Source organism: Ursus arctos, unplaced genomic scaffold (assembly GCF_023065955.2).
Source record: "Ursus arctos isolate Adak ecotype North America unplaced genomic scaffold, UrsArc2.0 scaffold_9, whole genome shotgun sequence".
NCBI lineage: Eukaryota > Metazoa > Chordata > Mammalia > Carnivora > Ursidae > Ursus > Ursus arctos.
Window position 1 is genome coordinate 3,208,776 of NW_026623111.1, and position 15,967 is coordinate 3,224,742.

Consider the following 15,967-nt stretch of genomic DNA (forward strand, 5'->3'; position numbering starts at 1 on the left):
TTGACCCAAGCCTGGGAGCAAACTGCCAGGGTCCCCAGGCCTTGGTTCCTCTAAGCGCCCCACACGAAGGGCAGGCCAACGCCGCTCCGGGATCTGGGGTCTGGGAAGGTGCCCCCCCCCACTCACTTTGGGGTGGATCTTGATGGTGGCGATGTCCGACTTCTTGTCGATGTCCTTGATGGTGGCCTCGTAGCTGTCACCGTTCTGTAGCTGCACCTTGAGCTGCTGCCGGCCGGAGATGGCGTTGGTGCTGGACACCACGTGGGCGTTGGTGATGATTAAGCCGGCCTCCGACATGATGAAGCCCGAGCCACTGGACAGGGGCACGTTACGACCAAACAGAGGGTGTCTGTGGGGAGGTGAGCACGGGCGGGCGGTCAGGGACCTGAACGCAGGAACCCGGACACAGGGGCTGGACGCGGGGGCTGGACATGGGGGGCTGGACACAGGGGCTGGACACGGGGGGCTGGACATGGGGGCCTGGACACAGGGACCTGGGTGTGGGAGCCTGGAAATGGGGGCCTGGATGCAGGGGCCTGATGCAGGGGGCCGGACACAGGGGCCTAGACATGGGGACCTGGACACGGGAGCCTGGAAATAGGGGCCTGGATGCAGGAGCCTGATGCAGGAGCCTGGTTGCAGGGGGCTGGACACAGGGGCCTGGATATGGGGGTCTGGATGTGGTGTGGATGCAAGGGGCTGGACACAGGGGGCTGGACACAGGGGCCTGGACGTGGGGGGCTGGATGTAGGAACCTGGACGTGAGGGCCTGGACACTGGGGGCTAGACGCAGGGCCGGCTGCAGTCACGCACCAGCTGGTGAGAAGCAGAGCCCAGCGTGGGGTGAAAGATCACGGGTGTGGAGTCCCCGGGGCCCAGGGACAACCCCAGCTCTACCACCTCCAGATGTGGCCGTGGCCAGGTCCCTGACGCCTGGACCCCTTTCACAGCCAAACAGAGGGGATGAGCATCTGTGACTTGCAATTTTCTGGGACGAGATGGGAGGCCCATGAGCGTCGGGCCTGTTGGGACAGGCAGGCGTTCGCAGCCCTGACAACTCAAAGCTGGAGCCAGACAGGCCGGAGCTCTAATCTTGGGCCCGTCCCACTTATTATCTGCCTGGCCGTGGGCAGGCCTCGATCTCCCCCGCTGGGAAATGGGGTAGGTCGCCTGCTGAGTGTGATGCCTGGAGGCAGGAAGTCACTCAGCAAACAGGGCTGCTATCAGCACTAAGGTGCCTGTAGCATCACTGGGGAGGTCCCAGGGCAGGTCCCCAGGGGGGTAGCTTCCCAAGGGGTGGGGGCAGATCTGCCTACGCAGGGAGAGGGCAGCACTGGGGGCCGGCGGCCCAGAAGCCGCAGATGACCGACAAGCAGGCTCTGCTCTGTGAATTCCTCACCAGGCGCCGTCCCCCGGGGACGCAGGGCAGGGGGCGCGTTCAGGCACGGGCAGACGCCGGGCCTCAGCATCTGCCTCCGTCCATGGGCTCCAATGGTCGGAGGTCAGAATTCACGGATATGTGGCAATGCCCAAGCCTCACCAGAGCCGAGAGGAAGCCCTGCCCATGGCCAGGATGCCAGAGAGGCGGGACGCCGGACGCAGCTCGGGACCCTCTCTGACACCCCAGAGGGGCCTGGATGGAATGGGTACCCAGTACCCGAGGCTGCTTAGCAGAGGTGAGGGAGAACATGTACCCCGGGGGGCCAGGCACGGTGCAGGAGGGAAAGAACGTGAGAGGGGAACATCTCAGGGAAGGGAGGGAGTGCAGAAAGGCTGCCTCGCAGGCAGGACCAGCGACAGGGGCTCAGGTCACCGAGCGCCGCGAGCCCGACACGAAGTGATTTAAGCGCCATGACCACTCTACATGGTAGCAGGCCTCGAGTTTACAGCGCAGACGCTGTGGCCAGCACATGAACGACTCGTCTGGGTCAGGCAGCCTGGCCACATGGCCCCGCGGGGGCCCCGCGGGGGCCCCCAGCCTCTGTGCATTCTCGCGGTCAGCTCCAACCCCCGCCCAGCTCTGGGTGTGGGCCCGCCGGGGGCTGCACCCGCAGGCCTCCTGCACCCCGGTAGGAGTTAGCCCTGTCTGCAGGAGGGGCCCGAGGCAGCCGGCGGCCTCCTTCCCAGGTCAGGGGTCACAGCGGAGGCTCCCAGGCTCGATGAACATCTCATCTGTGTCTGGGATCTGGCCCGCTTGGTCTTGCCCACCCGCCCACTGGGACATGGGCCTCCAAGGCTGATGTGGCAAAGGCACTGCCGCCTGCCCAGGCTGGGCTGCAGTCAGCAATTAGCTGGCTTGGAGCCCCATGCCCGGAGCCTTCTAGAAGGACACTGGACCCATCTGAGCCACTGGCAAGGCCAGCGACATGCCACTTAGTGTGTCCAGTTGTAATTTCCTCAATGACATGTCTCGGGGTCTGGAGCCTGCAGAAAGGGCAGTAAGGGGTCAGCTCTGGGGCCTGAGAGGCCTGGGGTCAAAGCCCAACTTGGCACTCAGCAGCTCTGGGAGCCTGGAGGAGCTCCTGGCCTCTGCTCCACACCCAGGAAACGGGAACATCAAAGCCTAGCATCTGGGGTGCAGCCGTGCGTGAGAGCGGAAAGGGCCTGGGGGTGCAGTATGTCAGTCAGCGCGGAGGGGTGGGCCCCCGGTCGCGACTCAGGGTGAGTCCCGCCTGTGCCCGGCTCCCTCCTCTAAGAGGTGGGCACCCACCGGGACTGTTTAGACACGTCGGCCAAGCAGCCACCAGGGCTCGGAGCACGCAGTAGGTCCAAGGGTACTGCTCTTCTGACGGGAGCTCGTGCCTTTGGGTGCTCGCCCCGTGGACACCATCAGGGGTGAGCACAGTCCCCGCCCTCCAGACATGGGGGGCAGTGACTCCCTGTGACAAGGGCTCCCACTGGGCAAGCACCACAACCAGTGAGCAGGGAGCCCCACGCTGGGGCCAGAGATCAGGGCGTGAGCAATTGTGCCCACACCCCAGGGACCCCCATGGGCCTCGGTGTTGATATCAGGGCAACGGCTGGCCTCCACCACCCGGGGAAAGCGCCACGTGAATGCACAAGGCCCCAGTGCCCTGGCCCGAGGCCTCGGGGTGACCGGCCACTCCGGTGCACGGGGCCTGGCTCCCGCTGCTCCCCATCAGTGTGGAGGGGCTCGGACCCTGTGAGCCTCATCTGGGCGGTTTGGTGGCCCCTCCACACACACGGGGGCCAAGACGTGAAGTCAGACAGAAGGAAGAAACACTTTTAACGGCCAACGTCTTCTCTTTGGGGAGGGGAGGTCGCTCTGGGCAGAGACCCCAGGATTCCACAGACGATCAGCCTTCAGGGCGGCAGTGTTTCCCAGAATCAGCTCAGAAAGCCTCTGTGACGCAGGGCTTTCCCCCCTCCCCCGCAGGACACACCTGCTTAGCAAGCTGCAGCCCGGGGGGCACAGGTGGCGTATCCACTCCCTTAGGCGAGGAGACCAGAGGCAGAGAGGGGGTGTCCCTCCCCGAGGCGTCAGGGAGACCCACCTGACCCCACGTGCACCTGGCTCTGCCCGCCCCCCGGGGCTAGAATGGGGGGTGCCTGGGAGGGGCTCACGCACCTCAGGAAGAGCTCTATGTGGACCACGGCCGGCGCGATCTTCTCCACCACGTCCGCGATGAAGTTGAACTTGTACCGTGGGCTGGTCAGCTGGTGGAGACCTGCACTGGCAGAAAGAACCAGGCGCATTAATGAGACCCAGACAGCGGTGCCCTGAACCCCCACCTGGGAGGAAGCCCCGCCAGGGAGAGACCCCACAGGCTCAGAGCCCCTCAGGGACGCCCCACACTCAGCAGCACGGTGACACCCAGACATTGGGGAGGGGGCTTCCTTGCCCCAAGAATGGCTAATGCTGAGCATCCTCACATTACTCGCTGGATGCCCCCTGGCAGGCCCGCAGGCTCAGAGCAGCTAGGACACTTGCCCTCAGCGGCGAGCAGTGACGTGCCATTCGAGCCAGGTCCCCCCGGGGCCCTGACCCTTTCTCTCATAGACAGCAGTGCCCTGGCATGAGGCAACCGCCCTCCTCCCCGCTCCCCTGCGGCTCTCGCCCGTCCCTCCAGCCCCGGGCAAGGCTCCAGCAGGGGCCCCTGGCTCGCCCTTCCTAGCTGCCCCGGTCTGGCCACGGTGTGACCCCCTCCTGGGCCTCGTGGGACTCCACATGTCTGAGTCGCCAGGGCCCCCCATCCAACTTGGCCATGCCCCAGTCCGGCTTGCCGGGCGGTTCACGAACTCCCCTGGAACCTTGGCTGGCTCAGATTTCTGCTGCTGTCAGCAGCAGGGTCTGCCGCCTGCCAGGACCACAGGCCTGAGGGATGTGGGTGGCACGGGGCCCACATCCCTTTGGTCTCCCTGCTCGGGCATGTGCTGAGGCCTCTCAAGTCCCCGCCGGAGACTGGCGCTACCCGGAACCCACGTGGCCCAGCGCAGCTTGTAAGGTCCCCGAATGAGCGTAGGGCTGGCAGTCATGCATGCCGAGCTTGGCTGGGCACCCCACCTCCAGCTGTGTGGCTTTTGACAAATCACTCACCCTCTCTGGGCCTTGACTCCCAGTCTGAAAATGAGACTGAAGCTGCCCCCTTCCCCCCACCCCACCCTGTGGGAACTGGGTATGAATGTGCCTTACAGGCGTGAAGCTCCCTGCCCAGGGGAGCCCACCACACCCCCTGGCACCTGGGTCGGTGAGCAAACAGGTCTCGGCCTGTGGAGTCTGGGTTTGCAGCTGAGGTCGTCGGGGGTCTCTGGGAGGTGACGAGGCGTGAGGATCTAGTGAGAATCTGGTTTTCCATTTTGTCCGGAGGGACAGCAGGCATCAGGGTGAGTGCGGCCACCACGTATGCCCCATAAACATTTGTGGGCAATGCAGGCCCCACCCACACCCCAACTAATCTCCCCACGTCCGGGGGCAGCCAGGGCGGGGGGTCACTGCCTCCATCTCAAAGGTGGGGCCACTGCGTGGCTCGCGGGGATGAATCCTGTCCGAAGATGCGTGTCTAGCCAGAGAAGGCACGTCCTGAGCACGGGCCGGGGGCTGTCTCCCTTAGGGGTCCCTCACGTCTCCCCAGTGCTCCCTCCTGCCCCGACTGTGCGTCCTGGCCGGACCTGGACTTGGGTGCGGAGAGAGCTTGCCTCAGGCTCCAAGGTCAGGGGTGGAGAGGAGGCCCCACCCACCAGTTCTGTGCTGTCTGCCTCCCAGCCGGGCAGTGGGCACGGGACATGGGGGCCCAGGCCACGGGGGCCCAGGCCACGGCTCAGCCTGGGTCAAAGGCGGCCTGTCCGGGGGTGGCCGGAGCCCGGCTGGGAGACGCGGCCTGTTGCTGGCCCCGCGAGGCCCCTTGCCCATCAAACTGCAGGTGGCCAGGGACTACCGTTGGGACTGCCCCCCCCCAACCGTGGCCAAACCATCAGGGGGCGGAGTCTAAGATTCAGAGCTCACAATAACAGGGGCCCCAGGGTCACGGCCCACTCTGGTTCCACGCAGGACTGTGAATCGTCCCCAAAACTTCAGGTGAAGCCACCAGTCAGCTGTGGGGGCTAAGGCCAGCTCTGTCCCCCTACCCCGAGGCCCCTGGGACCCCAAATCGTGCTCTTGCCTCCAGGCAAAGGGAAGGCCACCAGCTACAGAAACTGCTGTCCTGTCCGGGTTCTGGTCTCTGACCAGGACACTCCTCGCCGGGTAATTCCCATGGCCCCGGACTCAGAGGAGCCCCCACCCCAGGCCCTTCTCCCTTCCACGGTGGGAGGGGTCTCCCACGTGTGCGGGGTTCACCCCAGCCGAGGCGCGTGCCCGCCGTGCCGTGGTGGGGCGGGCAGTCCCCGAGGGGTGTCACCCCCGCTGTGTGACCTGTGGGGCCGTTTACTCCAAGTCTCTGTTCCATCACCTGCCTCACCTACACAGAGCAGTCCCCACTCCTCCCTAGCAAGGGGCTCCAGCTTGTCCTGGGCACAACTCAGATCCCACCTCCTCCAGGCAGGCCCCCAGCAGGCTTCTTCCAGCCAGAACCAGTCTCTCCCTCCTGGGGGTTCCCAGCACAATGCCCCACCCATGGCACTCCCTCTCATTCGGGGCATAGTCAATCCACGCATGCTGAGTGCCTCTGTGTGCCCTCTGTGCCGAGTATAGGCGAGTGACCAGCCAGGCACAGCACAGGGTGAGAGAGCCTGGGGCACCCCGTGGGGCTCTGGGGTCAGCCAGCTGGTGACCTGAGCCCTGCCAGGCCCTGTCCCTTTAAGCAGACCAACCGTGGTGGGTGGTGGGGAGCGGGTGGTGGGGCGGGGCAGGGCCTGTTTCCTGGTCCTCCTCCCCACACACTGATGAATCACCCCATGAATCAGTGGGAAGGGAGGACTCGGTTCCCACACCACTTCTTTCCACATGAAAACCTTGGGCCCCACGGCTGGAAAGCAGACTCTGTTTATTTGGGGTTTTGACAACCCCCACCCCCACCCCGTCCTCCAGCCAAAGTTCTGAAGTCAACAGTCAGTCCCGACCAGATTCAGCTGTTAGCATTTTGTTTTGTTTTGTTTTCAAAAATAAACTGTAATCCACGGGCCTTGGAAGTTCTAGCCGGGAGGAATTTGACACAGAGCAAAGCAATCAAGGCCAGGTGTCCTGCGGCGCCTCCGGGGAGAGGCCAGGGCACCCGCCAGGATGGGAGCGCCTGGGACCAGAGGCCGCAGGGGAGAAGCTGCACTTCCGGGCTCCACGCCAACACTCTTGCGTGGCATTGCTCAGGGACCATGGCAAACCCTGAAAGAGGACTCACGATGTGCCAGCTCTGGGTAGTCATAACGCTGTAGGACAGATGGGGAGACCGAGGCCCAGAGTGGGAAAGTGACTAGCCCAGACATCCCGCAGGGCCACCTTGTACTGCTGTGACACAGGCTGTGGACTGCACAAGTCCATTATTAACAAAGATCACCGTGTGACTGACTGGCTTCCCTAGGAGTTGTGCAGTGCACAGCCTGCCCAACTGTATGCATTACCCCTCCAGCACATAATGGGCAGCCGGGACTGAGACCCAGTTCTGTTCCTCTAACTCTGAGGTATTCTTATTCTATCAGAAGAAGCCCCCACCTGTCACCCAGCGGTTAGCTATGAGCTGGGATGGAAGGGCCATCAGCAGATGACCACAAAGCCCCAGCTGTGCCCATCTGTCCATAATGCTAAACACAGCCTGCAGACCAGATGACAGCGCATTCAAGGACCTGGGTGTCCAGGTTCCATCTGCATCTTCAGGCCCATCTACTTCCACTCCCCTCCCCCGCAAGATCCGGTTTCCTCTATCAGGAATGCCCCTTCCCTCATCCTTCAAGCCTGGGCCAGCACACCTCCTCTGGGGAGGCTGCCTGACTTGGCAGGCTCAGTGACCGCTCTCACCGCTCTGGGTCCCACAGCCCCTCATAACCCCCCCAGGGTGTGTCCCTCTGCCTGTCCCCATGGCCTGGGTGCCCCCGGTCCTCAGCACTGAGCAGGGAGCAGTGAGAGAATGGGTGAATGAGCAAGGGGTGCACGAAAGCTCTGCAGGGACAAATGCACCATCTCAGGGACCCCTCCACAGCCCCCAGCCCACCCCAGGCCCCACTCACCCACCAGGGGCAGGCTTTGAAGCCCCAGGAGCTGCCTCCCAGGTCTTATTAGTTACCAGAACAGTCCCCTGTGTTTTTCTTGCTCTTGAAAACTTGCCTGTCTCCAAGTGACTGCCTCCCCCGCCCCATGAGCCAGGAACAGGGCCTTCAGATCCCACTGTGGCCCCCAGGGGCACAATGCTGTGGTCTGTGGCCCTCGGGCCTAGGCTCCTGTCCCTGGGCGCAGGGCTTCCCCATGGGTCCTGCCCAGGAGCTGTCGGACACTCGGCCCCAGGTGTTCATGAGACCAGTGAACTCTCGAAGCCGTTCTGCAAGGCAGGAGCTTTGCCCATTTCACAGGCCAGGAGAACCCCCACCCACGGCCAAGAGCCAGGTCCCTTGACGCTGACCCCAGGCACCTCCTCTGCTCTGGGCTGGTCCTCAGCCAGTGACAGGCTGTGCTGCCCAGGGGCTCTCAGCTTGGCCAGTCTTCAGCTTGGGGTCAGCCTGGCTCCTCTAACATGCCAACGTCGTGGGGGAGAAGGCTGTGCCACCGGCCTGTCTGTCCTTTATCAAAAAGACTCCCGCAGGAGTCTGGGTCACCATGGAAGCCAAGGTGGGGTCAGCCCCTGGCCCTCCTCCGACAGGAAGCCCTCCCAGCCATGACTGGTCCATCGGCTGACTCCTCTGGGCTCAGGCTCCCCGGCTGGGTCGTGCACTGAACAAGGTCAGTGGAACCCCCTTGGGCCCACGGCAGGCCTTCCGCAAACACCGCCTCCCAGCACCTTCCTTCCTCTACTATCTCTCCTCTCTCACAAATTCCATTTATGTCAGAAACACCCACTTTGTCCGTATTGAGGTCTGTTCACACTAAAGTCTGTTAGCTTCTACGCTGTGCAAAGCACTTTAAATTCTCACCTCACTGATTGTCCAGTGACCCAGCCACAAAGGTCCCATTTCACCGATGAATCTGAGATGCAGAGAACTTAGGAGACTTGCAGGTGGCGTAGCTGGGACTCACCCTTGAGTCTCAGTTCTGGCTCTGCCTATCATGCACTACAGGGGCTAAAGCATACAGTTGGGCAGGTTGTGCACTGCATAACTCCAAGGGTTCGTTGGCTCCCCCCTACACAAGACCTGGTGTTTGGTTCAGGGAGCACACTTACACGTTCTGGCCGCATCTTCGCTGCCCGGAGGACAAGGGGTCTGTGACTTAATTCTCTTTCTTACCTACTTGTTTGACACCGTTATCAAAATCAAACAGGAAAGCCACTTCCTCAAGGCGCTGGTGGTCTGCCCAGCGTGCAGAGCAACAGATGGAAAATCAGGGGGCCTGGGCTCGGGCGGAGCTGTCCCTCCCCACCTGGGGTAGGACCCTGCCCCTGCGGAGCTTTATCTTATAAAGGGTCATGACAAACAAGACTTAGAGAATGTGTGTTTAAGGCTTTGACAGCCTGAAGCACAGGCCTAGTGTCTCACCCTTGACCTTGGGTGGCTTTTCTCCCTCAAAGCAAAGCCCCGGAGGAGGCAATCCTCAGACCCTCGGGCAGGACACACCGCTTGCTTAGCCAGGTGCCCGCCGCAGACACATGGACACTCATCAGCCAGTCTCTTGCCACAGAACCCTGTTCTCACTGGACACCCTCCTCACCAGGGTGCCCCCCGCACCTAACCTGCACTCATCACCTTGCCTCTCCAAACCTGCTCCTCCAGGTGCCCTGCCTCCAGGAAAGGCCCCCCATGCATCCGCCCTGACAGCCCCCGACCAGCCCCCGTCAGAGATCCTCAGGCCTCATCAGCTCTCCCCGCCCAGGGCACTGGCCTCCCATTAGCTGGGACCCTGCTGCCATTCTGCACACCTGTTACCCATAAAGCTTCAGTGGCTCTTCGCCTCCTGACGATGGGCCACCCTCACAGCGCTTCCCGGCATCCTTCTCTGCACGGGTGCTCTTGGTGCCCACTTCTAAATGGCTGTCTATATGCCACTCCTCCAGGAAGCCCTTCCTGATCTACCCCTTTCCCCATTCTGGAGGTGGTGTCTCCCTCAGCTGGTTCCACACATAGTCATCAGTCCCTCATGAGACAGGATCAGGGATTTCACAGGGATCCGCTAATGGTGATGAAGCCGGGCAGGAAGGGGAGGCCAGGCGGCACCAGAAGTCTGTGCTTGTTTGGTCTTGAAGCCAGTGGGAGCCAAGGCTGGGCTTTCAGCAGGGAGATCCAAGTCTTACGACACCCTCTCGGGCCACTGTGGGGAGGTGCAGGGCAAGGGGAGAAGCCTGAGCAGGCAGACCCTGGGGGTTGCCGTGGGACCCCAGCTGCACCTCCAGGCTGACGTCAGGAGCACAGAGGGTGGGGTGCTCCCTGGGCCCGCCTGGGTCAGAAAGGATATCTTGCTCAGCACCCCGGTCTCCGCTCCCCTCTGACGGGGCTCCGGGCTCAGGAACTGCTGGAGGCTGCGGCTGGGCTCTGCTGTCCAGCGTGAGGGCAGGCGGAGAAGGACGGGAAGCGTCATCCTGCCTGGTCCCCGGGGCTGAATTCCAAGACATGCGCAGGAAGCCGTGAAGGGGATTACGACTCAAACACGGAGCAAAGCTCTTATATAAATAAAACAGGGAGAGACGCCGTCAGAACCTGCGCTGGGCTTGCACAATCCACGTGGATTATTAAATGCCACGTTGTAAACTGCCCTCGGGCTCTAAGGTTTGAATTAACTGGTGTGCATAGACCTCTTTGCAGTCGTGGGCAGAGAGGCTTTGAGGGTCACGGGCTCTGCTTAGGTGAACAAGGACGCTCCTCTCCCTCCAGACACCCTGAGCACATCCATTTCCGTGTTCATTGTCCCGCTGACAGACACTTCTCCGTGCCAGGCAGACGCCCTGCCTCCCGTGGAGATGGGGATATGCAGAGCTCCTGGAAAGGTAGTGAGCCCCCCTTCACTGGGGGTATGCAAGGAGAATCGGAGGGTCATAGGGGATTCACCTGTTGCACAGATGATCCGTTCAGTTCACAGCCCCTACTGTGCGGCAGGGGCTGCAGCAGGCCAGGCAGGGAATGAAGGGCTCAGAGCCGGTGAGATGGAGACACAGCAGAGCAGCCTGGTCGCACAGGCGAAGGGAGGGTCTGCAGGGACCCCGCAGTGTGCTCACGAGGCTGGGGCAGGGGTTGCCTGGGCGTGGTGGTCAGGGAAGCTGGCTCAGGGGTGGTGGGACATCCAGGCCCAGACACATGAGGATGTGGCTCCGTGAGGGTGAGGGAACAGCATCTGGGGCTGCAGGCACAGCACGTGCAAGGGCCCGGAGGTGGGGAGAACGGCAGGCGGAGCACAGAGGATGAGGTGGCACTGTGGGGAGGGAAGGGTCAGATGGCAGAGGGCCTCGTAGGTCAGTCAGTGCTGGGGAGCTGCCGGGGGGGGGGTCCTGCTGGGGACGGGCAGAATGGATCGATCCAGGTTATCGTGGCCACTGCATGGAGAAGTGATCGGAGGAACGAGGAGGGAGGCGGGGCGATGCAGGCCAGCGGTGCTGGGGCAAGGGAACAAGGGCAGCTCGGGGCCAGGGTCCAGGTGGAGCTGAGGACTCGCCTGTGGGTGGGAGTAAGGGGCGAGGGGAAGGTGACATGACAAACACGTGTGGCCTAAACTTCCCAGCTGAGGACCAGGGCCAGCAGAGACACAGGACTCCTGCCCAGGGACGAGCCCGACACAGGGGACTGGACCCGAGTTGTCAGCGCTTGGACATCTGAAGGCAGGCCCAGGTGAGGGTGAGCCAGTGGGAATTCGTGCGGAAAACCCCGGGAGGGGCAGCACCTTGCCAGCCACTACATGGGGACATCACCCAGCGACCTCTGGCCGGACCCTCGGGAGGGCAGGGTGATGTGGATGCTGCCAGTGACACTCAGCGGAGGCTGAGCGCTGAGCAGCCGGAGACCCTGGCCTGACTCAGACTCCAGACCTCGGGGGCCCTGCTGTCCCCCGCCTGTGGAAGAAAGACTGGGCCCCGCGACAGCGAAGCTTTCAAAGCCAGCCAGAGCGGGGGCCTGGCCTGGCTCGGTCACTTCCTGGCCAAGTGACCTCAGACCCATCACTTGACCGCTCCCTGCCGCCCTGAGCGCATCTGTGCTGTAGGAAGGGCCAGACTGACAGAGGCGGAAAAACGGCCCGAACCAGAGACCCAGGCGGAGCAAGTATTCTTTAAGAACTGGATTCTGCGCCGGTAATTGGCAGGAACCTGGATGTCTGCGGTCCCTCTGCGTGGGGTGATGCTGATGACCCAGGGCCCAGGAGTGAGGGCGGGGCCCCACAGACCATAACGTGCACAGGGGCACTGACACCAGCCCCACGAGCCCTCCCCGCGGCCCCGCGGCCCCCACAACGCCTCTTTAAGGCCCCAGCTCCCTCCTGAGGCCCTTGCCCCTGGGGCTCTGGCTGGATCAGGGCAGTGGCCTCCTTTGCCTGTGAGGTCACTTCCTCTGCCTCTGTTTTGCTCCGGTCCCTCCTGTCCACGCCATCCTTTGCCGGGAGAGCCCCGGCTCACCCCTCACGGCTCAGCACAGAAGCTGAACTCGCCAGATGATCAGACATGGTGGTGCTGACACGGACAGTGACCCGTGAACTAACAAGTGGTCTACCGAGAGCTCAGGAGGGGCATGCGCCCACACATCCTGGCTCATCGATCCCTGCCATGGTTCTCCCCGACAGCTGCCCCTGCCAGCCCCACGCTCATTACAGAAGAGGAAACGGGGGTCAGCAGGGTGGCTAAGGCCCCGCATTAGAGCCCCAGCCTGTGACCTCCATGTTGGCGGTTCCTTCCCCCTTCCTGCCTGGTGAGTGACCTCTGCACCTGTCTCGGGTCAGGCTCCCCCCACCTTCTCACCCTCCCACGTGTCTCCCCGACAGACCGTCGAGTTTCTCCAGGGCATGGATGGGGTCTGCCCATCACGGTGCCCTTGTCACCTGCCCCGGGCCAGCTGGACACACAGACAAGGTACTTTATAAATGTGGACACCATTCTCAAGAAATGAGGGTTTCGAAATGCTTGGGACCCACCCAGCCCGGCCCTGGAGGCTTATTCTAACAGCGTCCCCCACATGGGGGAGTCAGGGTTGGAGGGGCCCCATGGACACAAGCCGTAGTGGGCAGGCGCCAGCCTTGCCCTGAGCCCGCTGTCTCTTGGAGCCATCGGCACGGCCTGAGGCAGGCCCGCCAGTGCCAGGTGCCCAGGCAGAAGGGCCACCCGAGGGGGGTAGCAGTGGGGCTGCCTTCAGTGCCAACGCCCGTCTGAGACGCCCTGCGGGCACCGCGCCCTCATCCCTCGCTCTCCTGGGCACAATCTAAACACAAGTCTGACCCTATCACCTTCACCTCCCTTAAAGCCCTTCACTGGCTCCCCCAAATACTCACATTTAATCCTACACAGTCTTCCCAGACGGGGTTCCCCAGAACCCCAGTGTGCCAGGGGGAGTGCATACGCGTTCTACCAGGAAAGAAGAGCTCTCCGCTGGAATTCTCTTGGAAAACCCTGGGTTTTATGATTTTGTTTTGTTTTGTTTTCTTACTGCAGTTTCTTTCAGAACTTGTGAGAGACTCAACGGTAGTGTGACTCAGCATTGCACGGACAGCGTTTATGTTCCCAAACTCTTTGGGCCGTGGGACACTTATTTTCAGAATACCAGACACCACTGGGGAAGTCTGGCCTACAGGATGAAGTCTGAGCCACTGGCAGGACACTTATGACCGCTCGTCCCCCATCCCCGCCAGCCTGCCCAGCCGCAGTGTCACACCCCCCCATCCCACTCCGCGCCCGCCGCTGCTGGCTCGGTGCTCTCCACGTGGGGGCTCGTGCTATCCCCTCTTCCCAGAGAACCGTTCCCTCCCACTACCTGGAGCACCTGTCCCCCCTCACCCGTGAGATTCAGTTGAGACACTCCTCACCCCAGAAAGGTTCTCAGTGCCCCAGGCAGCTCGGCTCCCCACGGTGCTCCCAGGGCCCGCAAAGTCGGCCCGGTGGTCAGCGTCTCCCCCCAGCGGCTGCAAACTGAGGGCACACACAGGGCTTGACTCATCTCTGTGAACTCGGGGCTCAGCGCCCGGCATGTGGAGACGGCGAGTACTTACTGAACCCACTTCCTAAGAGGTACCCTAAACAAATAAAGGGGCGGCAGGGTTTTCTAGCATTTTCTTCCATGCATGGGGTCAAGCTGTGTGGCAAGAAGCAGTCCTCGGCCAGCTCCGGGTAGGGGGAGGCTGTCCCAGGATTTAGAGGGACAAAGGAAGTCCCTGCCTCGGCAGCCTGTCCCAGGAGACCCCAAGACACGCAGAGACCACACGCTTGCTCACCATTCCCAAACAGCCCTCTGGAGACTTGAACTCTAAGTGCAGCTAAAAAGAAAGAAAACGCTGGATGTCATGCAAGAGAACATCCGTTCTTGGTAAGATTTAAGGCCAGGAAAGTTTGCTTTCCACCCAGCACCCGGACAGAGCGGGAATATGGGACTAGCAGAAATGTTCTATACAACAAGACAGGTACGTTTTGACGAGGCCAGAGAGAGACAGGAAAGCAAAGAGCTGGACCAGACCTCTAGGGTGGTCAGGAGGGCACCGGGTTTCATTAAGTATTTCTGTGACTTTGGGCCTCAGTTTCCCCATCTGCAAGGCCAGGGGTCCGGTTAGATGATTTCTAAAGGCCCTGCCCATCGTGACCAGCCAGTGCGGACCTCGCGGCTCCTCTCAAGCTCTGAGCCTCCGTTTCCCCAGGAGGCGCCTTTACTCCCGCCCCGCACCCGCGGCCCCGGCCGAGCGCTTACCCGAGGGGCAGGGGCCCTTCTGCAGCTGGCGCACGGGCGTCCCCGAGAGCTCCAGCGCCCGCCGGCTGGCCGCCTGCAGCGCGCACACGTTGGCGTAGGTGTGCCCGTCGGTGCCGCACACGGCGTGCGCCCAGCGGCAGCGGCACACGCCGCGCGTGCACTCCAGGCTCTCCCCGCACGGCGAGTCGAGGGGGCGGCCGCACGGCTCGCCCTCGCTGGCCGCGCACACCAGGCAGCAGTTGCATAGGTCGGGCACGTAGCCGCCGGGGCAGCGAGGGCTCGGGCACCGCGACACGTCACAGCGCGCGGGACACGGCGCCGCCGGGGGCTCTCGGGCCAGCGCCAGCGCGGCCAGCGCGGCCAGAAGCAGCGCGCGCGCCGGCATAGCGGCGGGGCCAGGGGCGAGCGGCAGCACAGGGGACCAGCCAGGGACCAGCGGGGACGCGGAGGCCATGCCGGGGCCGGGCGGCGGCCGCCTGCGGAGGGGACGGGGACGGGCGCGCGGCCACATGCGCGGGCGGCTTAGGCTAGCGGGCCGCGGGGCCGCAGGGGCATGCCGGGCGCGCGGACCGGAAAGGCGCCCGCTCCTTCTGAGCTGACACTCTGCGCGCCCCGGGCCCCGCCGCATTTAAAGGCGCGCGCGGCCCGCCCTCGCTGGAAGGGGCGGCCCGGTCCTTCCGCCAGCCCCGCCCCGGCTCCCGCCAGCCCCCGCCCGGCCTTCCAGGCCTGGACCCACCCGGCCAGCGGCGGGGCCCGGCCTGCCTGGTCTGGGAAAGGCGGGATATGGGTCAACTGGCGGGGCGGGGCCGCGGGGCGGAGAGGTCCCCAGGGCGCAGGCCTCCGGGCCTCCCGGAGTCCCTGTGCCAGGCCTGTCGGTGTCCAGGGTTCCAAGGACCTGAGCTACTCCTCTCCCCGCGGAGATGGACAAGTCAGATCTCCTTGCTCCTGCTGCCCCGCACGCCCCCCTCCCCCAGGTCCAGCGCTGGAAGGGCAGATGTCACCTCTCCTTGCTCCCCACCTCCGCTGGGGACAGACCTTCAGGAAGCACCTGCCTTGTGCCCGACTTCCCTCCTTGGTCTTTATGGCTTGGAGGATGTGACCGTCTGTCTGACGTGTCTAACAGTTCTGTCTGGGGCTTCCTGTCCCAGCTCTCCCTGCTCTGTGACCCCTGCTCTGCCTCGGTTTCCCCCTGCACAGAAGGGCAATGAAGAGCACTTTGCTCCCTCCCAGGATTGCTGGGAGGACCCCAGGGAAGGGGTGGGCTATGCAGCGGTGGCACTGGGCTCTGGCAGAGGACACACCACGAGCTGGTCACTGCCTGGTCAGAGGCTCCGGAAGCAAACACAGATCAGAGCGGCGACTCCTTGGGCAGGAGAAAACACATGTGTGCAAACCCTGGACCTGGCGATCCTCACGCTGTTTGTGTAGCGAGCCCTCTGGCCACCTGGTGAAGTCTGGGAAGGCTGCTCGCAGCATGATGCTTTTTTTAACCGCATAAAACAAACCGCATGGGGTCGGAAGGGACCGGGAGCTGCGGGAACACAGGCATTAACTTACAGAACATCTC

General features: G+C 63.1%; 1 protein-coding gene across 3 annotated transcripts in view; it reads right to left on the reverse strand.

The window, feature by feature from the left end:
- The window catches only part of HTRA3 (HtrA serine peptidase 3), a 31,314-nt gene extending 16,316 nt beyond the window's left edge, over positions 1-14,998 (reverse strand). For 2 of the 3 annotated variants that reach the window (XM_026486057.4, XM_026486059.4), the window contains exons 1-3: positions 14,401-14,998; positions 3,590-3,689; positions 127-349 (exon numbers count right to left, since the gene is read on the reverse strand). In XM_026486057.4, the coding sequence (XP_026341842.2) occupies positions 127-349; positions 3,590-3,689; positions 14,401-14,911 (834 nt within the window). In that variant the 5' untranslated portion in view covers positions 14,912-14,998. The remainder of the gene's footprint in view (positions 1-126; positions 350-3,589; positions 3,690-14,400) is intronic. The other variant, XR_006408270.2, reaches the window with a different exon arrangement.
- Between the last annotated feature and the right edge of the window lie 969 nt (positions 14,999-15,967).